Source organism: Nicotiana tomentosiformis, chromosome 1 (genome assembly GCF_000390325.3).
Source record: "Nicotiana tomentosiformis chromosome 1, ASM39032v3, whole genome shotgun sequence".
In the NCBI taxonomy this organism is placed as follows: domain Eukaryota; kingdom Viridiplantae; phylum Streptophyta; class Magnoliopsida; order Solanales; family Solanaceae; genus Nicotiana; species Nicotiana tomentosiformis.
Window position 1 is genome coordinate 41,204,442 of NC_090812.1, and position 25,581 is coordinate 41,230,022.

Sequence of the window (25,581 nt, forward strand, 5' to 3'; positions counted from 1 at the left end):
AACTTCATTTTTGTCCTTCCTTTTTCGCACAAAAACTCATTTATGACCAACTGATTTTATACCAGCAGGTGTTTGGACTACTGGTCCAAAGACCTCTCTTTTAGCAAGTGCGTTCAATTCTGATTGAATTTCCCCTTGCCATTTTGGCCAATCAAATCTTTGTCGACATTCTTCGACAGATCGGGGTTCAAAATCCTCACTAGCTGTTGTGTAAGCTGCTACTGCAAGCTGCTGTGTAAGCTGCTTGTAAGTTGCTACTGTATCAGATATAGATAATCTTCTATCGGGGTTATGTTTATCCATAACGGAGTACCAAAATGATAAGCTTCTTCAGGAGGCTTATTTCCAATAGAGTACTAAATAGATAAACATATATACGGCGGAGTCTCATATGGATACATTTCTTCAGGAAGCTTATTTACAACATCCATAATATAATATATTTATAACATCCACCTATTAGTAGTATCATATTAGCGAAAATTGTTTTAACAAATAAGCTGTTGTAGTATAGTTAAGCCCATTTATTACGAGGGCGACCTGGCATCGATCTCGCGCAGCGACTGTTCGCTTATTTCTTGAGCCAATCTGACTTTCAGGACTACTCAGATACTACCTGGCAACTTCTTGTAAAAGACGTCTGCTATTTATTTGGAAACTCTTTTTTACAGTCAATATATTAGAAACATTGATGGTCTCTGCTCTAGCATTGACATAACTCCAATACAACAATATGTTCAAAGACATTTCTGCACTTGGGGGTTTTTTCAAACAAAATAAAATCTGCACAGTTTAACTTTTTGATATACATCAGGTTGTTTGCCTCTTCTATAGTCAGATGAAAGAAGCATACAAATTTCATCTGCATGTCTTCACATTTTACCAGCACAATTTTCTACAAGGCGTAACGATTCTCGTTACTAGCTCCAGCAAATGCCAAGATTGAGACGAAAGGAAACGAAGAAAACTATTGAGACTAAAATGCGGAAGAAGACACTGGAATGGAATAACGAAATAAACAGAAAAAGCTAAAGCTTTCAATCATTCATCAACGCTAGTGTGCTGGTGGTTTACAAAGGTGAATAGGCTAACAGCTCTTGGCTACCAAACAGCCTTGAAAAGGACTTTACTGAAAATTCTATAAGTTAGGGACTAAACTATATACACGAGAGATTTCTAACTGCCAACTTTGCCAACATACACGTGTCCTTTAGCTCATTGTCTTACCATCAATTACACAAAGCAACTAAGTTAACTGTACAACTATCTGAACTCAAGAGAAGGTCAACCAACTGATGGAGATGGAGATGGAGATGCATTTCTAGTGCTGCGAGGTTGAGGCTTTTTGAAATACTTGCCATTGAAAGTCTCAGCCTTATCAGGATACTTTGACCTGATGAAGTTCTCCAGACATTTCCGGGTGGAGAAATCTTGCTTAGCACCATCAGTAGAAACAACGTAGAAGCATCTACTGTCCTGGAACTCGGTATGTTTGCTAACCTGTTTACACAGGTTAAATCTTAGCCCAGTTAAACTGAAACCTAAAAGTCATCAATGCTCACAGTAAATATGACGCGTGTAACATATGAACACAACTAAAATTATGCAAGAAACAAGATTAACACAAAATTCATGGCCCCTGAAAACCAAGTAGTTCAACAATGTAAGTTACGTAGCAGAGTAACAGCTAACACCCATCCTCATTTATTCAAGAACGCATTCAAACCAAAATAAAGACATTATCTTCCTTCTCAAGTTGTCGCAAGGGAACAAATGAAAGCCATTTGTATTGGTGCTTATAAAAATAAAGTTCGCATAGATGCAGAAGATAATGTTATTTAAACACTGCCACTGTAATTTCCTTTCATTGAATTAACTGGTCGGAAAATGGAATAAACTGCTCTCCTAAAAGCAAATGACATATATAGGGCAGGGGAGCACTCGGCAAGTAGGACCCAGGTGCATTTGACCTGGGGAGTAGAAGAAAGAAGCAAAGTATATGCTTCTATGTTGTCTCTAATCTGCATTGGAGAAGTTATCCAATCATGAAAAGTGGAGAGGGTCAAAAATTCCTCAAGTCTAATGACAACCAAGTGGAGAGTTTCAAAAATTCCTCAAGCAGTAAGTAATGACCAACTGAAAGCTAAGTCTAACGGCGACCAAGAAAAAACTTAAGTCTAATGGCGACCAAGAAAAAACTTGAGTCTAATTGCAAAACTAACACAAGGTTCTCAATCTCTTCAGACCAACTGTTACAACTTCCAGCACTGAAAGCAGCAAAATTCTGCAAACATTGGCAACATAATGACTTAGCATTATCCACTTGGCTGAAAATAATACTATCATATCACGAATGTTTATCACCTCTTAAAATTAGATAATATAGGATCAATTGGAATATGATGGGCTGACCGCCACAGGTATCAATACTAATGTACAACTTGAAAAAAGCTGTAGAAAACACCATTATACCCCGATGCTCACACAAGCTTGATTACAATGGGAGCAATTTAATTATCAACTCTATAGTCCTTTCAGTATATCTTTTCTTGCCTTTCCCAACATCTTTAACCGCACATTTTGCTGTAAAATTAATGAACTGTCTTTAACAAGTAAAAGAGCAGTCCGGTGCACAAAGTATCCCGCGTTCACGCAGGGTAAGGGAAGCACCCCAAGGGGGTGTGATGTAGGCAGCCTACCCTGATGGAAGCATCAGTGGCTAATTCCAACGGCAAAAACCCGTGACCTAACATAACAGTCAAGAGTAGAATATGGTCCAGAGTAAGACCGTTGCTCCAAGGCTCCACTTTGAACAATGTCAAGAAGAAAAAAATACTGTTGCTCAAAACCTTGGTACTAATTGTCTAGAGTAGAATATGGTCCAGAGTAAGAAAATATCTTAAAAGCATCATTAAATACTGTAGGTTTTAAAAAAGTGGCAAAGAGTCACTTACCGTGATATAATCAAGACCAGCTCCCATCTTGACAGCTTTATCCGGATGGTAATTGAGAACAGTGTCAATGATATATGACTGGTCATCAGCAGATAATGGGTCACCATCATTGTACCTTCGCGAAGAAAATGTAACCAGAAAATGTTATAAGGGGGAAAATAGACCATTTAAGCAGAATTGAGAATAAAGGAAGGGGAAGAGAATAAGCTTTTCATTATTGACTAGCAGAGCAAATAATGGATGTCATTTTTCGTGACATCCTGAATATTGTACCTATTCTATTTGTAATGCTTGGCCTTTTTCGGCATTATTGGATGGAAACGAAATTGACTTTTACCTTATCCACGACTTAATCCTCCCTCTCACTAGAACTAATCCAAACTCAAAATGACACCATACTCTTTTTCCTTTCTCTCTTTCTATCCAAAACATCCGTCAGCCTTTTCTTTTTCTGTGAACTCATAACTTGACCCTACCAAGGGTAGTTGTGATCCCTTGTTTTCCATTAACAGTAAGGAAACTGCTAACAAAATATAATATGGGGAAAACATATGCAGATTGAAAAAAAATAATTGTTCAAATTCTTGAATCTGTGACCTGTCTATAGGTGCTTGGAACCTTTTTGTTGTTTTTTTTTTTGTTGAGAGCAGTAGGTGCAGAGTACTTGATATGGTAGACTACAAACAAATTGTAAATCCAATAGCAGCCAGTTTTCTGCAGAAAGAATTAAGAGGGAACGGCACCCAAGGGTGTAACCCAGTGGTCAATGAAGTGGGTCGAGAACCATGAGGTCTCAAGTTCAAATCCCAATGGAGGCAAACACTAGGTGATTTCTTCTCATCTATCGAAGCCTTGGTGGATAAAGTCATCCTTGACATGCGCTGGTGGGTGGTAACAGCTACCCAACCACGGTTATAAATTTTAAAAAATAAATAAATAAATAATCGGAAATGAGACTCAATTTCTCTGCTGGAATTAACATTTTCATCATGTAGCAGTTGTCACAAATGTATATAGTGAATTCAGCGATATATAGAACTTACCCTGTCTGATGCATTATTCTTCTGATATTCAGCATAATAGGATCAACATTTGAAAGTATGTCTTGTTCCTCTGCTGTGAATATATCCATCCTTTGCCTTGTTGCTGTAAAATTCCCACCTCTATTGGAGTCATCAGCTGATCTTGCAGGCCGGTTGCCCTTCCACTCTCCACCACTAGAAGAGCCCCAACCTCGTGAATTATCCCTAAAATCTCCTCTTGTATTACGTCTGCGCTGACCCCACTGAGGTTGCTTATCACTCTCTTCAACACCAACCTTCTGAGAATTCCAACCACCAACTGTTGAAGAATTCCAACCACCAACTTTTGTAGCGTCATCACGAGTTGGTTCATTTAACTGTTCATCTCCGCTTATATTAGAGCTCCATCCATTAACTAACTGGTCAACCCTTCTATTGCCTTCAGCAGCCGCTGAACCAAATCCACCACCTTTAGTAGTTTTTCCCCAAGACGACTCAGAATTTGACTGTTTAGGCCCGTCCCAAGAACCACCATCTTTTTCCACCTTTTTACCCCATGAGGACCAAGATCCTGGCTGCTCTCCATTCCCAGACTGGTGAGGCTTATCCTCGGGTTCATCAACCTTTTTCCCCCAAGAAGACCCACCATCTTTCTCCACCTTTTCCCCCCAAGAAGCCCCACCATCTTCTTTCACCTGTTTCCCCCATGAGGACCAAGATCCTGACTGTTCTCCTTTCCCAGATGGTCGTGGGGTATTCTCAGCTTCAACCTTTTCTCCCCAAGAAGAACCACCATCTTTTTCCACTTTTTTTCCCCAAGAACCACCTTTTTCAACCTGTTTCCCCCAAGAAGAACCACCATCTTTTTCAACCTGTTTCCCCCATGAGGACAAAGATTCTGACTTCTCTTCCTTCCCAGATTGTTGACTATGAATTTCCGCTTGCTCAACCTTTTTACCCCAGGAACCACCATCTTTTTCCACCTTTTTCCCCCAAGAAGAAACACCATCTTTTTCCACCTTTTTCCCCCATGAGGACAAAGATTCTGACTTCTCTTCCTTCCCAGACTGGTGGCTATGATTTTCTGCTTCCTCAACCTTTTTCCCCCAAGAAGAACCCCCATCAATTTCCACCTTTTTCCCCCAAGACGAACCACCATCAATTTCCACCTTCCCCCAAGAAGAATCGCCATCTTTCTCCACCTTTTTCCCCCATGAGGACAAAGATCCTGACTTCTCATCTTTCCCAGATTGGTGATTATGATTTTCCGTTTCCTCAACCCTTTTACCCCACGAACCACCATCTTTTTCCACTTTTTTCCCCCAGGAAGACAAAGATCCTGACTGCTCCTCATTCCCGGACTGGCGAGGGCTATTCCCAGCTTCATCAACCTTTTTCCCCCATGCTGACCATGACCCTGACTGCGCTGTATTCCCGGATTGCTGAGGATTACTGTCCACTTCCTTAGCCTTTCCTCCCCAGGCAGACCATGATTCTAGCTGCTCTCCGTTCCCAGATTGACGAGGATTATTCTCAGCTTCATCAACCTTTCTGCCCCAAGAAGACCAGGAATCTGACTGATTGACAGCCTTTTCAGCACCATTTTGGGTTTTAGCCATATCCCAGCTACCACCAGATTTGACATTCTCAGATGATGCCTTCTCCCATGCAGAGCCACTTAGCTTTCCTTCATCTAAGTTTTCATTTTCTATACCATTATCAAATTCAGCTCTATCTTCAAAAGTGGGCTTATCTGAACCAGAGTCCCGATCGGGAGACAAGTATAATCCCATATCTTCGTCTTCCACCTCCAGTTCTTCAACTTCCGCACCAAGACAACTGGTACCTTCTACTTCTTGAGCAGAGCTGCTCCTCACCAAGTGCAGGAAGCTATAAACATCATGTGCATCCGGTATATTCAATTCAACCTTGCACAAAAAAGACTTTCACATGTTAGCCTCAAGGCCCTTAAACCAAAAAAATGTGCAACTTCGACAATAAATATTCAGCTGCTTATCAAACAAAAGAACTTAAATGCATAGACCATTAAACTAGGCCCAAAATTGGATGTGTTGGATGAAAATACACATGCTAGTGGTAAGCTGGTTAAGATTTCAGCTTAATGGTACAGGTCAAGAAAGCTATTTATGACAACTACAGAACTTTCAACCAAGTAAAATGTAATCAACCTGCTTGAAACACAAATTTGCATTTAATGGCTGCTGAGAATACAACAATTAAAACCACCATTTCAACATAATGGCTCCTGGCCTACCAAAAAAGTTCAATGCGTTGTGCTGATTTTACAGCTGTCCAAATTTGAATTAAATTTTTTACATAGTATTTCACTGTTTAAATAATACATCATAATCTGTATAGAGCAGTCAACTAATTCTTTGAGGATCATCACATGTCACAAGAGAGGGTTGCTCAAGTGGTAAGCACCCTCCACTTCCAACCACAAAGGTTGTGGGTTCGAATCCCCAAGGGAGCAAAGTGGGGAGCTCTTGGGGAGGGATAAATAAAAGGATCACTCACATGTTTCATTAAATATCTTATTACATGAATTGTCCAGACATGAGAAAATAAGTTTCTTATGCATGAGTTAGCATACATGCAATACATTGAGTCATTTATACTTTTATTGATCGATGAGGTGTCTACTTTACTTTTGGTATAAGACAGAATGTGTTTGCTTCCATTTCAAGGTGACAAGAAATAGCAACCTTCCAGTCTACAGCAACATGCTACCACAGAAATCAAACTTAGCCAAGGACAGAGATCAGATAACAGTGTCAAAACTCTCTGGTTGTTTGAGGCACATAGGTCCCCAATTTTTTATATTTACAACAAGAAAAAGAAAAATTGCATTCAAATTTCCAAGTCCTTGGAAAAGTTGCTTCCATAGTTGTCCAACCTTTCCATCTTATGTTCTTTTACCTTAATAAAATCACCTTTGCATGGAATGGGAAAATCATATTGCACCGCTAATCTACTGCTCCATGCATTTTTTGCACAAGTTTCAAGGTTATTTATGTCTTCTCTTCCTTAAGGTTACATAATTTGTCACGGATAATTATAGAAAAGATGGTTCAGTGATTTGAATCTTCTAACATTATATAAACATAAGATCAAGCCATCTAGGAAAAGCAAATGCATTTCTTTGGCACGAAGTATAAGTTAGTATAGACCATTTTTACTCCACATATTTGTTACCATACATGTATTGGATAAACTAGGATAAAGGTGCACAGGTTACACTTGGGATACATAGTACATAGGTAATTATTCTTCCTGGAGTTTTAGTTTTTACAGTGGCATGAACCAATTTAGACAAGTCAATCATTAGAGGAAAGAATAACCACACACTTCTTGCATCCTTGGTTACATTCTTGGTTCTCGCACTGTGAACTTATCTCAAAAAGATCATAGTGGACGACTGTAAACATCAAAGCATAAATTTCATCATCCTAAAAGAGAATACATGTTCACCAAAACATTGAACTTTCAACCTCTAGCCAGATACTCTCTCCATTACAATTGTGCTAGTTGATCGGCATGACTATCAAGAGAAGAACTGAACGTGTTAGTTGAGTTACTTGCTGTTGGAGGGGGCAGTGGTGGGTTCAATTTTTGACTTCTGTATCTGGAGTAATAGAGGTTATATTGTATTCAAACTAGGAAAAATTATTACTGTAGAACTGGAAAACAGGTGTTCCAAAATATAAGATGCAAACATAATAGAGCAATAATTAGAGAAAAGTGATGTCACACAGCTAAAGATTCGTCAGAGCATGCAATGATCTGTAATTTAATATAACTCCGGTCGGCCAATTATTGAAAGAACGAGACATAACAATATAGAGAAATGGTTGTATCTGATAGCATATATCAACCAATCGCATGACACAATCAAATCAAAAGCCAATATAACGCATTCTTATACCAAATAAATATTAAAAGATGTTACAGCAAAAGACGTACATTTTTTGTGTTCCAGAGAACTTCAAATGGAGATCCTGTACCAACTGCCACATGTTTTCCCCAGGAGCAAGAAGCCACAATGCTTGACAAAGAATCAACATGGCACTTTTCAGCAGCCCTCTCAAAGCATTTTCTTGGGGTCTAAGAAAGATAATAAAATAGGACTCTCATTAAAAAGATAGCTCACAGGGAAAGTAGTCAATGTAAAATGTTGTAGAGAACAGAAGAAAACTAATGCGGCTTACAAATAACGTTGCTTCCGTAAATGGTATCTGCACGTTTAATGCTCGAGACAATGCTTTTATTCCACCAGCATTAAAACCAATCAGATTTCCTGCGCAAGTCATGCTATTAGCCAATAGAACTAGGTGGTCTTTGAGAACACCCTTTGTGACCATTGTAACTGACGTTGATAGGCGCTGCAAAACAAACCATATTGTAAGCACTTCGAGTTACAATGTAAAGGAACTCCTTTGGAAAATATAAAATTTCTTGTTTTACACACAGTTGGTTGTCAAGTACACTTTAGGAAGGAAAAGTTGATCATCAAAATGTTTAAGAATAAAATTGTAGCTGAACCAATCACCATAGTCATCCCAGGAAGTCCACAGATATTGTGGATAGATCAGATTTATAATTACTACTCAAAAATCCTATCTCTCATGGTAAGGATATCTTTCAAGTTTCAAGGTTCAACAAGGGTATGGACTGAAAGAAACCTCAGATGTTTTGATGGAGTCTCACCTCCAACTCACTTGCTGAAGGCCAGATGTTTGCTTAGTCTTTTTTGTTGGGCCAAACAGTCCTATGTAAATAGTTTTACTGTCTTTTTAGATTTTTTGAGCTCCCTCACTCTAGACTAGCCTCTTTAAGGTATATTTTTTGGTTATTGGCTAGCTCCCAGATCCTATCATAACATCTTGTAATGGAGCTAGCATCTCTATTTTTGTAATCACTGCATCTGCTTGATGCCTTTCAATGAAGCAACTTTATCAATAACAAAAAAAAAAATGGGGGGGGGGGGTCAACAAGTGGCTTTGCAAATAGGTCTGTTTTCAGAGACTGTGATGTGGCCGCGATGTTTGTTCATGAGAATGCCTCAGGGTACGTGTGTGGCTGCACACAGAGCATTACCCGCACAATAGAAAGAAAGTCAACGCATTTAATGGTGTACCTTAACAGCTTGCTCAAAGGCACAAGAAATTCCAATCAGTTCTTGGACTTGCTTTATTGCATATGGGATGGAGCGCCTAGTGTCTATCAAATGGATGAAAGGAAGACAGGAATCCATGAGAATCCTCCAAGCATCTCCTCTTTGCTTAACAGCTTCTTTTTCGAGAACAATATCCAGAGCTAATTCACCACTTTGACTCTTGGACGGGTTCCTAATCCAAGTCATTGTGTCAGGAGAAATCCAAACTATATTTGCACTTGAAACCCTTGGATCACCTGTCCATTATGAGTGTACTTTGTTAGAATCAAGCATTCATTTCCAAGAAAAACCGCGGTATAATTTTCTTGAAATTCTTCGCAACTGCAGTTATCCTAGGAAGCCATAACAGAAAATGCATATATGTGCATAGTACTTAAATGTGATATACTGTAACACCTTAAGATGACATCAATAAGAATAGAGAAACCCTGAAACCTTTTTACCTTATTCATGACAAAACAACCATCATTCTTTACATTTATACTAATGAACCAGCGTAACTATCCAGTTCTCCGTTTTAACTAATAAACCAGTTCAACACAAACAGGTTTGGAACCTTGGTCCAACCTATACTATCAACCTTCTCCTTTTTCTCTTTCCATGACAAAACTCAATTTAAAAAGAAAATTTAACAGTACACTAGATGTAAAAACTGGATTGGATTTATACTCAAAATGACCACGCGCACACTCAAATACCGTGAAACATGTTCAGTTAATCCAAAACTACCTTTGATAACTGTATCCAACAGAATTGGGCATATCATATCAGCAAGAATGTGAGAAACCCTCTCTAAGTGATCGTCACTCGCATCTGGCCAAGAGAACCTCAAGCATGGTGTGTTCAAACACTTGCTTCCAGAATTGTAGCAAAACGAACAAAATTCACTGCATAACATAAAAAATCATAATGATGCAAATGTTTTGTAAGCGCATAGGATTTATTTTGCACACAAAGTAATAATTAAAGATGGGTAATAAGATTATACAGCAGTTGATTAGTCTCTTGAATTGATAAAGATGCAAGGTAGATAGAAGAGTATAAAACAGATCAGGAATCGCAGCACAAAGACTTGTAGGCTGATTTCTGTGACAAAATTAATGAAACAAGAAAGGCAAGAAGGCATCCTTAGGATGAGGTCCATAAAGATGGATACATACTAACAATAGCTCATGCAAGGGATACTAGTTATTGATGCCAATTTATCTACAAATGGTTCTTTCAATGAAACAGTCGCTTTTTTAGTGGCAAGTGTAGGAGTAAGTGTTAAAAAAAAAACTTTAGTTTTAGAGAACCCCTAATTTGCCGAAAAAACTATAAGCAAAGTAATATTAAAATGACTTGGACTACAATGACCTAATAGAGCAAAATCGTTCCAGAGGATTCATTTAGCCAATCCTAACATTATTTGGGCCTGAGCTTATTTATTATAGAAATTGCCACATAAACGATGAATAGTCTTCTAGGATATGTAAAGAGATGAATTGCATTCCAAGTCCACGAATAAAGAGCCACATCTGCCTGACATATAGAAATAGATTCGGGATGAAATGGACCCAAGGAGAGAAGAACGCATATAAAGGTTCATATAGCTGAAGCCGAGTAGTTTCGGATTGAGGCACAGTTAATTGCTTGACATAGGTGTAGGACACTATTCTACACTATTTTAAAAATATTAAACCGATCAGAGTCCTTCATCACTTTAATATTGACCTTGTAGCCTTTAAGCATAAAAGTACTACACAGTTGGTGCAACATGCAGACAATTCCTCATGCTTGACTATCAAGTCTCTCAGTCGGACAATAAGTGAATTTAAACATATTCAGGTAAATAGGATGAGTTGAAAACAAGGCGCATGCCATGTTTACAGTTCCACAGATGATAGGACCTGTAGTACTAAAATGAATAAAGAGCTGCTAAGATTTCCCGCTCTAGAGATGCATACACATATGACTGTCTTTACATCACATACTGTCACTAAAGTTAAACCGTCTAACATAATGGTCTGTGATGCTAAAAACTTAAGAAATTTAACAACATACCGATTGATAAAACAGCAAGATCAGTAAGTCATATTGAAGCAATAAGAAAAAAATGGTGTTTGACCTCACTGACAAAACTATTCTCTTGAAAAGATTGCCAATCTTTTTTCTCCTCTGGAATGAACTGATATTTTCTTGGCATCTTTCAAGAACCTCAAGAACACTGATTCCCAGATTTTCCAGCTGTCCCTGTTAACCCAAACAGAAGCATCAATGACGAAATAGTTCACGAAAAAAATACTCCAAAGCTTGTAAGTTCGAAAAATAGGTAGAACCTGGTTGAGAGTAATATGACCAATGAGGCCAGTCCCTGTTTCAGAATTCTCATATCCTGCTTGTTGCCCTCCATATCTACAAGAAAGAAGCAGTAAGATCACCGACTAAAATAATTAGATCATTTTCCTTTTACCTCTTCACAGAGGTCGCTACTATATCTTATAGCATATTGGATATGTATAAGTTAAACTGAGATACAATAGTGCAAACTTCGAATCCAAATTTTATCAACAATCAACAGGTTTTAGCATGACACTTGAGATGTAAAAGTTTGAGTACCTTTATAATGAAAGCAATGAACTGTATGTGCAAGAAGTGCTGCTATTAAATTGAGGTAAAACAAATAACTAACTCAAAATGATGATAATGGAACTAACGTGCTTGATAGTTTATGAACAGAAAAGCTGTTCATGTCTAATAATTTGGGAAAAACTGCCAGATCTTTATCATGAGAAGAAAAAGTACTTGAAATCATTCCTATTCTGAAGATTGTCGCCACCTTGCAGCAGTTGCATTAGTTCTCTTCGATTTCAAGGGAGTGAAAAAAGTCTTCTGTACATATTAGAGGAACCTTTTCGTTCTTTCACACTTTTTGAGTACCTTCGACATTTCAGTAAGCATAAATGATGGGTGCTATTTGCAGATAATCATGTTTTCTATGACGATTTTCTACTTTCTGGATAAATCTTATGCCGAATTTTCCAGTTTAATCAACAGCATTTGTTACTTTATCCCAAACTTAAAAATAAGAAAGAAACTCTTCACTTTCATGTAGTACCAGAAATACCACTTGGGCAGCAAAAGAAAATGGAGTTCAAAAATTTATAAACAAGAAAAGATAACTGCAGGCATCAGAGAATAGCAGCAAAAGTTCAACTGAAAATTTGCAGAACCTCACCAAGGCAGTCTAATAAAATAAATATTTAACTGTGAAACCAGTGTAATGCAATTCCATTAGATCAGGAAAAATGTTTTTTGACGCAGTAACTAAGTTGGCTACAATCTGGTCGGAGTATATTAAGGTAATCATTGTCTTTCCCCTACCCCCATCAAACTAACTTCCATGGTTCTTATCTCAACTTCTATAAATTATTATTGGCAAAATTGGCCTAATAACCCCCTAAAACGCACTAGATTTTAAAGCCAGCCTACTAATTTTTATTATTTCCTTATTGAGATTCAGGTCTCAAGTCCAATGACGCACCTGTTCCACAAGCCTCATGTGTCAGGTTTCAACAGTGTACTTTTGTTTTGGGCAGATAGTAGGTACACAGACACACTATTAGAAGACAAGAAAGTGGTAGCATAAAAAATGAAAGATTAGGGTGCTTACTCTATCAAGAACTCATCAGCAGCATCCTTAAGACATACTTTACTCAAATGATTCTTGACGAGGTACGCTGCTTTTTCTCTGCAGCACCCTCTACGGCACCCACAATCATTCAGATAAAGGATTACCCGACGGTCAGAAACATCATTCTTGAAGCTCACTCCACAAAGCAGTATCTCCTGAAATAAGAAAAAGGGGTTGGGGACACAGTTAGGTGAGTGCATATAAAGTAGCTGGTCAGAAGTGGCAGAAAAGGACTTGTATTCGAAGCACTACCTTCATCATCTCCCAGGAGGAATTGCTGCTCGGAGAGGAATCAAGAACTGCTTTGTATGCAGGATTGGACATAGCAGTTGCAGCCAACACTCCAACAGGATCACCAGCACCAAATTCACTTGGGAAATTTGACCCACCACTAGCCCCATACTCAAATTGAATAATGGAATTGCTGGAGACATTCCGAACAGTCCCATCATAGCAAATTAGCACATCACGGAGGATGGCCATCAAGTTTTTGAACAAAGTCCCAGGTTCAGTCAATCCCCTTGTTGAGCGGACAATCACTTCTCTACTAGAGATCGAATGAATCATCTCCTGATAAGGGTCTAACCCGTAGAACAGACAGCTTCCAACCAACCCAAATTCCTCCGAAGGGTTACTACCAGCAGAAGGATACTTCTTCTGAAACAGTCGAGCCATGTCATTTACCAATGTTTTTGAGTAAAATTTTCCTCTGTCGGATATTTGCATGCCTAAAAACCCAATTTGTTGAACCACCTTATTAAGGGCAGATTCACTCTTGGAATCAATTAGAACACCAATGCCAGATGACTTGTGCACAAAGTCAATAACTGGAAGTTTCTCATTACGCAAGTGATGTTCTAATTGTACTTCCACAGACTCATTATAGGATGACCGCAAGTGATGCAACAACTTGGACATGCACTGAACTCTTTCCTGGATACCATCCCTAACAGCCTTTGACGTGTAAAAATCTCGGAGACTAACACTAAAACCTTCTGTGCACAGATTCTCCATTAATAGAGGTTGTAAAGAATTGAAAAACTTCAGCACATCATTTGGCCCCTTCATAAAATAGATAGATGTGATAACATCATTCAGAATGGATGAAAGCAAGTCCTTGTTGTACTCAATCCCCAAGAACTGACTTTTCCCAATTGTATGCGTCTCCCCACAACTATCAAGGCCATCAGGTAAGGCAGTCCCCAAGATCTGTAAGGCAGTCCACATGGTACCTGATTTACGAACATCTACTAGTGCAGGATCAGGTAAGGCCATCTGAAGAAACATTGCTAACTGTTGGGCAGCTTCTCTATCGAAGAAATACTTTGAGAACATTAACTTCAATGACAGCAATGAGTCAGTGGCAAGCTGCAAATTGAAGTTACCAGTGTGTGAACTCAGTAACTGTTTCCCTACAGAGAAGAGCTCCACAACCTCTGCTTTGGCAGCAAGGGACTGAGGGTAAAACAAATGAATGCAGTCCCCATCAAAATCAGCACTAAGGGGACCACATATGAGGGGGTTGATCTTTACAGTGTGATCATCATGGACATACACTGATAAGGCTTGGAGGGAGTGCTTGTGTGTTGTGGGTGGCCTATTAACGAAAACGGTATCACCATCCATTATCCTCCTGTGCACTATTTGTCCAGGTCGTAGAAATGTGTGCCCCTTTGACCCTTCTCTCAAAGAGTAAGTACTTGACCCGTCTTTATAGGTTAAACAAAGCTTTTCATCCACCAATTTCTGTAAGTATGCCATATTGTGCTGACTTACTCTCTCCTCAAAAGTAATTTTCTGAGCAATTTCACATGGCAAGCCAATCTCACCCACCCCTTTATATGGGTCACCAGTTATGACACTTCGAGACGAGAAACCAGACCCCTTCCTGATAAACAAGGTCTTCATCTTCTCCAACCAGGCTTTAGTGGTGGTATCAGCTGCTTCCTTGTTTGTTCCAAAACGTTTATCAACGTCACGAGATGCCTAGTATTGAGAATGAACATCAATTATATTCTTGAATTAAATATCAAAGAACTAAAGTTTCTGGGTTCTGTTCAAACCCAGCAATTCTCTGTTTTTCTACATTCCATGATTCACTGAGAAAATAGATTTTTCATCCTAAATTAGGTACTATTCAGAAAATTCACCAAATTTTCAGTCCCATTTGAAATCAGATAAAGGCTGCATTCCTGTTCTCCAACTGCAAAACAAGGTCAAGGCCTTTACTGCCCCCCCCCCCCCCCCAAACCAAAAAAAAATACCTCCCTCTCCTACAAGGTCAAGGCAACTCATATCAACCCCTGCAACACTGTTGGAGTGCACTGTCCAGTTTAAGACAGAACCATCTTCATTTTTCCTCACCATTTCCTTCCACGTTACATGGAGCCGACAATTTATATTCAGCAAAGTATACTGAGGAACTTCTTCGAGTGGACGTGATATTTCTTAAATTGTTTGGTAACAAAAATACTCCACTAGCTACAGTGAACAAACTCTCAATAAAGTATAAAAGAAAACATAGAAACAGAAAATGGTTTGTGATTTCTTCTAGGGGTGGGCGTTCGGGCAGTTCGGATTGAATATGAAAATTTCGGTTTGTATTTTCGGTTTTCGGATTGAAGAAATGACAATTCAAATCCAATCCAAATAAGCTCGGAATGGATCGGATTTTTTAAGTTCGGTTTCGTATTGATCGGTTTGGATATTTTGGATTTTCGGTTTTGAGTTTATAAGTTGAGATGTTTCTTCGGTTTACAAAAATGAATAGCCAAATGAATTACTCATGAAAAGTTCCTCATTCTCACCGCAATCATCCAAATAAAGTATTTAAGTAATAAAATTATTATCAAGGAAATGCAACAGAGATATTAATACGGCCGATAAGAAGTAGCAATAGTAAAACCATGTCCAAATAGAAAGTTTTCTGACAGTAACTTAGTAATTAATATTGAATATATGAGATACTATCTAATGGGTAGGGTATTGAACTTGTTACGATTGACATATGGATAATGGACTAAATATAAAATATAAAAAAACTTAGATTTTTGGATATCCAAAAATCCAAAGTACCAAATCCGAAATCCAAAAATTTTAAAAATTAAATCCAAAATCCAATCCGTAATCCGAAAATCCAAACCAAAAATCCAAAATATTCGGATTTCGATTTGAATTTCGGGTTTGCCCAAACTATGCCCGCCACTATTTCTTCAGATATGAAACAGAGCAATTTGAAGAAACTCATCACTGCCTGAACTTTGGCATCATTGACTTTTCTGTTTGTTTAGAAATGCAAATTAGTCAAGTCTCATAGATGCAGACACTTAATATATATACTCAGGAATTTAAAAAGAAACAGCAAACTGTCGAACACTCAAAGCACAAAGTGGTGCAGTAACTATTTGTTAGAAATTGCAAATGCAACAAACTTCTTCCAAATAAGAAGTGTCATAACATTGGAAGCCTCACCAATAAAATCACAAAGCACTCTAACAGTTAAACAGATGGGGAAATTAAAATCGTTGTTCAAATCCAACAATAAAAGCAGTCTCAGTACCTTGCCTGTCCCCCTAAACTGGAGATACTGGACAACTGATGCTTGTAAATCATTGGCTTCAACTTCATGAGCCTCAAAATTAGGTATACCAGATCTTGAACTTTTAATTATGTCAATCTGCCTCAGTACCTTCCTGAGCATTGTTATAGAATGATCCTGAAAAAGCAACATAAAATTATGATAACTTGCAACTTGACGTAGACAAGAGAATACCAACAATATATAAGATTCTACTTATGTGTCTTACCGAAGACATGATATTATTCCCATCAGATATATCAGGCACAGACAAACAGTTAGGAGGTACTGGTAAGTATTGCAGGATGTATCCATCCTGTGGGAAATAGCCTTTTGCTGACAGCTTTTTCCTAGAATCTTCATGAATTCTTCTCAGAATTGTAAGAACCTAAAATCGTGTGTGATAACAAAAACAAGAGAAAGCAAATTAAACTGAGATATCTATTAGCCAGAGCAAAATACTGATTTTGCAATGTAAAATAATATCAATAAATGGAATTAATTGATGAACCAGAAAGCAAACTCCCAGACATTTATTTTATGATAGGTACAACCACCAAGATATATATCAAGGAGAACGATCCAACAAATGAAATCTCCAATGTCATCAAAGGTTTAAAAAGTAAAAACATATACCAGATTATGTACTTCATAATAGCCCATCTTAAACATTGTCACTAGCAGAAAATACTGAGTTCCAGCGAAAAAGAACTCATCCTAGTTATTTCCACTCTCCTTATAGGTTAATCGCACTACCACAGCATTAGTATTTTTCAAAAAGCACTATTGTTATCACTATTCGTGTATCTTTCCATCTCTTAGTCGGCTACCCTAAACAATGTCTTTAGGCTGTATATAGGAGTGCACTGGTTAAAAATATTTATAAAATGAGTGAGTTTTATTGCGGGAGGTCAGAATTCATAAAATCGTAAAGACAGCAGCATACTCTTCTGACCATGTCCCAGTGGCAGAGTCGTGAGGCATGACCAAAAGGACAAGGGGATTAGCACCTAATTGTAATGCAGTCACAATTCTCCCAGCTGCCGTTCATTTTAGTTTGCCAGTGAATGACAAAGATTTGACTTCACAGGTAATGGATTTGCATGAAAGACTAAGTGATGGAACCATGAAGCTATGATATCCCATATCAGAAGGGCAACATAGAAAAAGCAACCAATATCAAATACATTAACCACTAGAGATAGACCAAGAGGCACCAAATGTATACTAACTTTTACGAGCATCTCAAGAAGCAAAATAAAGACATTAATCCAATCCAATTCAATTCAGCTTATTACAGAAGTTAACTCTTTATAAGCTGATTTTCTTCAGCCCCTAATTGTTAAATGGTGTGGTGATTCTGCAGCGACTGAGAAGCTAACCTCAGAAGGAAGCATAGGTCGAGAATAACCGTCACCATAGCGGTAGCCATATTTTTCCAAGAAGTTCCAGTCTGGAAGATTTGCAGCATTTTTTGGAACTTTCAGTTCCAAATAGGAAGCACCATCTGAGGTTTTACCCTCATTTATTGAGATTTGTACGACATCCTACATCATATCAAATATATTAAATCCATAAGTCACTTTATTCAAGAAGTAAAGTTCAGCTTCTGGTTATGAATTCAATAAGAAAAATTGCTACAAATTTAAACAGACTCCAGCTTATAAATATTCATAGTCAAATAAAGTGCTCAGTGTCTTTCAGTTTAGGACTATGGCTAGGCAACAAGACATGAGCTCCTTCTCTTTTAGTACCTACAGAGAATCTCTTCTTAACAGGTTGTCGGTAAGACAACACTGTTTGGATAAACACTTGAAGCTTTTCCTCGAAGAACCTCCTGGTAAACAAAATCAAAAAATACAAACAGATACCAACTATCTCCTTTTGCTATGAATAACTATTGATAGAATTGACATTAGCACATAACTCGATGAACAGTTTAGCACACAGGTGAACGTGGAAGAAATTGCCAGTTCAATCAGTTTATTATATTCACGAATCTCCAGAAGAAGGGATATCCCTTTTGATTTTCATCAAAATTTCATGAACTAAACATGGTGATTTCCTCGCCACACAAAACAATAAGTACATGTCTGCTCCTATATGTGTTGAACTATGTGGCTTAAATATGACCAATTTTAGGGTATTGATCTACTTAATCTAACCAAAACTATACAAGAAATAATGAAACGATGCCAATTGAAAGTTAAATATTGCATCAATAAAATGTTAACAGTGTTAGACACCTCACCTTCTTTCTGCCCTTCGCCCAATCCTCCTCCCCACTGGTTTTTATTTTGTTTTTCCTGCCTGTTATGCCCCTTCTGTGGGTAAGGGTGGGGCTAAGGAAGAAAAGCCTCTTCTTCAAAACTTCATTCATTTTTATTCACTATTTTTATCAAACTTTCATTTTTGTTTAAAGAAAGACAGGAAAAGGACCACCACTCTATGCCCCCAACAAGATAACTTCATTACCTCGTTGAAAGAAGTCAAATAACTAGATCGTACTCAGGTATAACAATCTCATATACAGCAATCTCAACTCTGCACATACTTTTCTATGATTCATTTACTTTTTATGGCATACAACAAATAAATTTCAAGGACAACGACTCTTCCACAGAAAGCTCAAAGAGCTCCCTCAATAAAAAACTAAAAAAGCCACCATTGTCAACACGGGTTTAGTCACCCTTACAAAGAAAAATCATTGTTCCATGCAGGTGCCTAAGAAAACTTGCATTACTAACTAAGAGGCAGAGGGACAAGCAAAAAAGGTTGGTTGAAGCACACTATTTCTATGAAGCATGACAAATAAATGACACTACAAACCCAGTTAGAGGGCACAAAATAGTTATACACTCCAAGTGATAGAGGGTCTTATTGAGAACATATGTAGTCCATATAATAATTACTATCAGGTCGATCGATAACAATGCTGCTGTTGGTTGGTTCTTAGAATTTCCAATTTATAACCGATCAAAAAAGGAAAGGAATTATATATATATTTTAAAAAAAAAGGAAACCATGCAAATCAAAACACAGACAAGGAAAAGACCAAAACCTGACCTTGCTATAAGAATATGAATAACTGAGTTTACAACACATAAGAAACTCTGAACAGTTTAGAGGCACATAAATGCCGATACTCAACAACAATATATTTTTTATTAGCAACTAAACATAATTGCACGGCAGCTAGATACTCACCTCACAACATGAGGACAACATTCGTTCAAGAACACCAACATGCTTGACCTGAACCTGAGTATTATCCCAATAAAGGTTAGAAGATCGCACAGAGAGCACTTTCACATCAAATTTAAATTATTTTACATCTCTGCAGAAAACAAGCCAAAACTCATGGACTAAGCACCTTCCAAAGACAAGTCCATGAAAATCGTCAATTCAACTTCCGTAGCCTTAGATGGGGAAAAGGAACAATTTAGGCCTATAAAATTGGAGTACATTCGCAACAAATTACAGAATTAGCAACTCGACTCGATGGGAATCGAAGATATCAACCACTTAACCTACCAAAAATAGTTTAGCTATTTATCAGCTTGAATAATACTCTTTGTCGAGTTAGTATCAGATTATTATTTTTTCATTTTGAAAACTACCAGAGTTAATATCTGACAGCCAGTAACCTCCACAAAATCATCATTTGGCAGCATTAAAGAAAATTGATCTAAAAAGGGCCCAGAAAGATTAGCAAATGGCCACATTATGTTTGTTAAAATAACAAGTCCAAATGTAGGGTCCGACATATCACCAGTAACATTGTGATGTTTGCTTATATATTGACTAACGGCAACAAAAATAATTCTAAAGAAAAACAGTTTCAACGCTACTGATCTTAAACTTCCTCATGTATGATCTTTGAACAAAAATAATTTTTTTTTTTATCATAAATCGGAGAACTTAATAAGATCCAATACCTTTCTGTTTTGCATCTTTAAACACTTCAAGCAAAGCAGGCTTAGCATCTTTTTCAACTCACTGACATGGTCAGGGTGATAAATAGGAATGGGCAACTCAATGTATCCAAAATGACCTGAAACGGAAAATTGGGGTTACTTGACCCTTCAGAAGAAGGGCTCAGCAATTGCATATAATTCCAATTACGCATTAAGCCAAGCCAGCATTTAGCCCCTGTCGACTTCTCGACTTCACTGATTTATCGACATACGCATACCATATTACACTCCACTTGCACCTTAGCGTTACCTCTATGTTTTAAAGAAATAATAGAAGTGAAATAGATGAAAATGTTATAGTACCTTCACATTGTCCAGGCTCTGCAGTACCACAGGATTCACATCTGCCAGCTTCGAGAGGCAGACCAAGAAAAGGGTTGAGAAGTAAGCTGGGATGGGTAATGGGGCAATCACTAATAGAGGATTTACACTGCCAGAAACAAGAAAAATTAGGAATTCATAACCGACACAGCATAAAAAAACACTAGCCAACTCAGAAACTTAATTGTAAGGGTAACTGGTTTCATAGTTGAACTAAGATCATTCAGTACAATTACTTGAAAAGTTGAGAAAATAACAAAATACTATTTTTTCTTTAAAGAAGTAAGAATATTACAGGAACCATTCATCAACATTACTTCAGAAAGCCTTAAATGCACCAGTTTGATTTTTTAAAAAAGCATGTATGGAATAAGGCCGGTACTTTTTTCTTGAGAACCTTGTAACAAACATAAAATTAAAACTGCATAAACTTGTACTTACTATTTCCTGTGGTGTCGCCAAACCGAATGTGATACCTCTAATAGTTCCATCCGCTACTTTAGATGACGAACTTTCCTCCATGTTTTTATACACTGCAGCTGAAAAGAAAAGTTTAAAAATCATTAGGTCCCCAGAACTGCAGCTAAAGCTACATAGGAGGATCTCCTCTGACCATCATTTTGGGTAAATTTTCAGCTTCCAGCTAAAGAAAAATAGTCAATGTAAGACAACTCTAAATCAGATTCATAAATTGACTTTTTTGTTAATCTTTAAGACGTGACATAATTTCATAAATGGATTTAACATGCATCAAAACCTAAAGGTGAAGATAAGAATGTCAAAAAATTTCTCTACTGCTTATATCCAACCAACAGCACAAATAATTCTAAGCAGAATCCACATGCAAAAAAAAAAAAAAAAAAAGCAAAACACAACCAAGAATCAAACCCTAGGGAAAACCCAAAACCCTAGTTTTAGCTACCAAACAGCGCGAACCTAACAAGACAGAACAAGGTTAATCTTTCAACAAGGCATATGTCAATAAACCCCAATTTAATACACCGCAAAAAAAAAACACATAATAAAAGCAATTTCTAAAATGCAAATAAACAAAAATACCCTTTTCAATAAGTGGGTAACGCAAAAGAAGCATTACAGATGAAAGCCATTGAAATTTTCAGCATAAATTGTAGGAAAAGAAAAGAATGCATACCGAATTTGTACCACTTGTTCTTTCTTGTTTTCTCTTGTTTACGTTTTAGCAGAGTTTTGGGGAAATTCTTCAAATCACATTCAAGTGTGGCTATAGTGGGAAGAAGAGGAAGAGCGGACAAAATGAGGAGGGTTTTACAGTACCCACTACCCACTCGCTCTCAGTAGCTTAAAAAGGACACTGCTTCTTCCGTGCATGCAGACTACAGAGTGAGTGACACTTTTAGTGTGTGATTTGGATGCTCCGCTCTTCTAATTGGGAAAAAAGAGGAGACCAGGAGAAAAAAAGGTTTTGCCTTTTCCCTTTTTTTTTTAAAGAAAATTGGAGTTGGACCGATATACATATATGTATTCAAAATGTTGTACTATGTGCTATACCGATTTTACGTAGCTATCATAAAAGATGCCGTTGCCTATTAAAATAATTGACAATGACCTCGGGCTAGTATAACGCTTCATTTATCAAGGTGTGCGTATCAGATTTTTTAAATAAAAAAATAAGGTTCTTAAAATGGGTTAAAATTAGCCAACACTCACTATTTGTTTGAAAAGTTGACCAGAAAATGTGAACATAGTCAAATTACACCTGTACATATATTTAAAATTGACCAATTCTATCATTCATTAAATCTTTGCTCTATATTATCCTCTTTTTCAGGAAAAAAAACTCATTTTTTACCTTTGACCATTAATGAATCTCCAATATAAAATAAGTTGAGGGATATACGTAAACATTTTTCCCAAAAATTTAGACACATGAAATCCACCTATTTTACATTAGAGTTTCTCTTAATGATAAGAACAAATACAAGATCTGCTAATTGTAAGGTATAATTTGAATAAGAGTGTAACGTATGGCAAAATTTAGCAATTGCAAACAATACAAAAGCAACTTTGGCCCTTCTCCAAAAAATATATGGGTAGAGAGATTTGGTATGACCAAGCATTCACAAACAAGTCATTATTCACGTAAGAAAAAATATCACGATAATAAATTGATTCATTAGAACGATTTCAATTGTTTCAATGACTATATTCTCGTTAATAGTGAAAATATAGTGACATCGGTTAATAGAATAACAAGTGAATTTATGGAAGGACAAATGCATTTATTCCAACAAATTTGTTAGACGTATAGAAGTTCTTAAATCGATATAGTATTTAAAATATATGTCAAATTATTCATTGATATGCAATTTATGCCCTCATAGTCCTCACATTCATAAATTATGCATGTTTGGATTATAGAAGATATTTAAATTTCATTATAAGTATATCTATCGTTGCTTTTATTGAAGGTAATTTTTTTATTTCATCTTAAGGTTATATCTCGTTAAGATTAATCTTAAATTTGATATGAAGTATTAATTGTGTTGTAATATTGTTACTATTGAAACTTAATTGATCGTTGATAATGTGATTAGAGTTAAATTGCATGAAGGGGTGAATTTCAACACAATTAGATGCAACTAACGCCTGCGTACAATATCTAACACTTCTATTTCACTAAGGTATAATGCGCAAATTGGTTAAATTGTTGCATCAGAAGATTGAAGCTAATCTTAACAAGGTAATTTTTATTATATTTGGAAGATGTCATATACATTCATAAATCACTATACTTGTTAAAATGAGTGGAAGATTATTGATGAATTACTAGGTAAATAGTGAACTACATGAAATTCGAAAAAAAAAAATTGAATGATACTTACTGAGTATGATTGACGTGATTAGTAGGATAGAAATGATCACATACAACAAAAAGCTAATTACTTGTATTTAAGTTATCAAATTTATGATAATCGTATTAATGTTTTCTCTCGTGGTGTGGTGCACTTTTCTACAAATTAAAGTTCATGTTTGAAACTGAAAAGGTAAAATGATTTTGAAAAATAATGCGACAAAAAAGAAAAAATGACCCTCGAAACCCCTCAAAATTTTAATAGCCCATATTTTTTTTCCATTGACACGAAATGGCCCTCCGGCCTAAACATATTACATCTAATAACCCAAAATATCTATTTTGTATATTTTTTGTATAGCGACAGTCTATTTTGTATATTTTTTATATAGTGACAGTCTATTTTGTATAATTTTTGGTATAGTGACGGTTTATTTTGTATATTTTTTGTATAGTGACAGTCTATTTAGTATATATTTTGTATAGTGACAGTCTATTTTGTATATGTGAATACCTGATTTTTACACTATTTTAACACCTTCTAAAGTCATTAGTGTTTTGTTACTTTAATTATTTACCCAATTTTTGTGTCTTTGATTGCATATTTCCTATCATAAAAATACCAAAAAATAGTTCTTTCTTCATTTATGCATTTTAGGAATTAACTAACTATTCAATTGGTGAATTAATATAGTTAATTGATTATTTGAATAAGTTACTTAATTAATTTATTTTTTATGTAAATTTAGTTTAATAAGTAGGATTAAGGAAGAAATTGGGCTAAATTTGAAAGAGAAAGTGACCAAAAGTGCAAGATAAGGGGCTGCCCTTAAAAAGGTCTGAAACGACGTAGTTTTGCCTCAAAACTACGTCGTTTCATTAAGTGACCCAAAATCAAATCTCAACCATTGATCACCCCTTGATCTAATGGTCCATATTTGATCTCTCAATAGGTATTTAAAGCCTCAAAAATTTGAAAAATGCCCTCATTTCCCCCATAATTTTTTTCTTCTTCCTCTCTTTTCTCTCTCTCTTCTCTCTCCCATATCCGCCCCCACCACCGCTGGCGCCCGCCGAAAATCGCCCACCGGCGGCGGCCAACCTCCAAATGACCCCAAATTCATACCATATAATCTCCACAGCCTCCTCTTTCCATATCTCCAAACCAAATCCTTCGAAACTCCCTCAAAATTCTTGAATTTTATATCTGAAAAACTTTAGCTGCCACTTTTTTGCCCAAATTATTGAAGCTCTAGCCACTACCACCCCACAATACCTACATCAATGGATATAGCTCATCAAGACCTACATATTGATGTCAATCAAAAATCAGGCAACTAAAAATTCGGCCAAATTCCGGCGACCACCCCGAACGCCCTCGTTTGGTATACCCCTATTCTCATTTCCTCTGCCTATTTTTACTAATTGTATTGTAGTTAGTTTATGTCTAGCATAATTTATGATTTTTGTTTTTATTTTTATTATTATTTTTATTATTAGTTGTGTTTAATCTATATTAACTTAGTCGTTCATAGTTATTAATCAGTGATAATTAGTTATTCATTAGCTTTAAAATAGCTATTTGCTTAGTCATGATAGTTGATAATAAAATTTTCAAGCGCTTAGTGAATTTGTTTATATTGGATTTGAGTATTTGAATTTTGAAATTAAAGAAAGAATAGTATAAGTTTGGTTATTTTTACTGTGCAAATACTCTGGAGTACAAAACTCAAAAGTCATTGTGTGGTGATAAATACAATATTTTTTTTTACAGCTTCTGAATAGTGTTTAGCACACAAAGTCAGACTTTTGGTGGACCAAAATCTATCCAAAAAATTTGACTTTATTTTGCCTATTTAAAGGCTACTCTTCTCCTATAAAAGGACTCACACACTATCTTACACTAACACACATCTTGGAGAGTTGTTTAAAGACATATATCTTTGAGAAAAATCAGCAGTTTAATACATATAACAAGCTAAAATTTCAGAGTTTTGTGAGTATTATTTGAGTGCAAAAACTTTGAG

At 36.6% G+C, this 25,581-nt stretch overlaps 1 protein-coding gene across 8 annotated transcripts; it reads right to left on the reverse strand.

Annotated features, from left to right (window-relative positions):
• Nucleotides 1-1,015: 1,015 nt before the first annotated feature.
• On the reverse strand, nucleotides 1,016-22,173 carry LOC104114698 (DNA-directed RNA polymerase V subunit 1). 8 transcript variants are annotated; one of them, XM_070181783.1, is made up of 21 exons: nucleotides 21,875-22,172; nucleotides 21,163-21,260; nucleotides 20,704-20,830; nucleotides 20,362-20,477; nucleotides 19,631-19,684; nucleotides 17,806-17,970; nucleotides 16,653-16,811; nucleotides 16,406-16,561; nucleotides 13,099-14,832; nucleotides 12,826-13,001; nucleotides 11,492-11,567; nucleotides 11,281-11,405; nucleotides 9,903-10,060; nucleotides 9,135-9,409; nucleotides 8,206-8,379; nucleotides 7,961-8,101; nucleotides 5,179-5,904; nucleotides 5,074-5,109; nucleotides 3,998-4,995; nucleotides 2,955-3,069; nucleotides 1,016-1,500 (listed from the first exon to the last, which is right to left on the reverse strand). In XM_070181783.1, exons 2-21 carry the CDS (start codon nucleotides 21,241-21,243, stop codon nucleotides 1,285-1,287), a joined length of 5,808 nt encoding a protein of 1,935 aa, XP_070037884.1. In that variant the 5' UTR covers nucleotides 21,244-21,260; nucleotides 21,875-22,172; the 3' UTR covers nucleotides 1,016-1,284. The 8 variants fall into 8 exon arrangements, with proteins under 8 accessions (XP_070037884.1, XP_070037879.1, XP_070037883.1 ...); XM_070181778.1 differs by having other exon boundaries at nucleotides 5,074-5,145; XM_070181782.1 differs by having other exon boundaries at nucleotides 3,998-4,802; nucleotides 4,944-5,904; nucleotides 21,875-22,173.
• Between the last annotated feature and the right edge of the window lie 3,408 nt (nucleotides 22,174-25,581).

What these genes read in the sequence shown, in the direction of transcription:
- LOC104114698 (XM_070181769.1), bottom strand. Translation starts at nt 21,243, where the DNA reads ATGGAGGAAAGTTCGTCATCTAAAGTAGCGGATGGAACTATTAGAGGT. An exon ending in GACCTATGCTTCCTTCTGAG is followed by an intron (nt 16,812 to 17,805) that starts GTTAGCTTCTCA and finishes ACACGATTTTAG; the next exon opens with GTTCTTACAATTCTGAGAAG. An exon ending in AGAATAATGCATCAGACAGG is followed by an intron (nt 3,070 to 3,997) that starts GTAAGTTCTATA and finishes TTCTTCGCGAAG; the next exon opens with GTACAATGATGGTGACCCAT.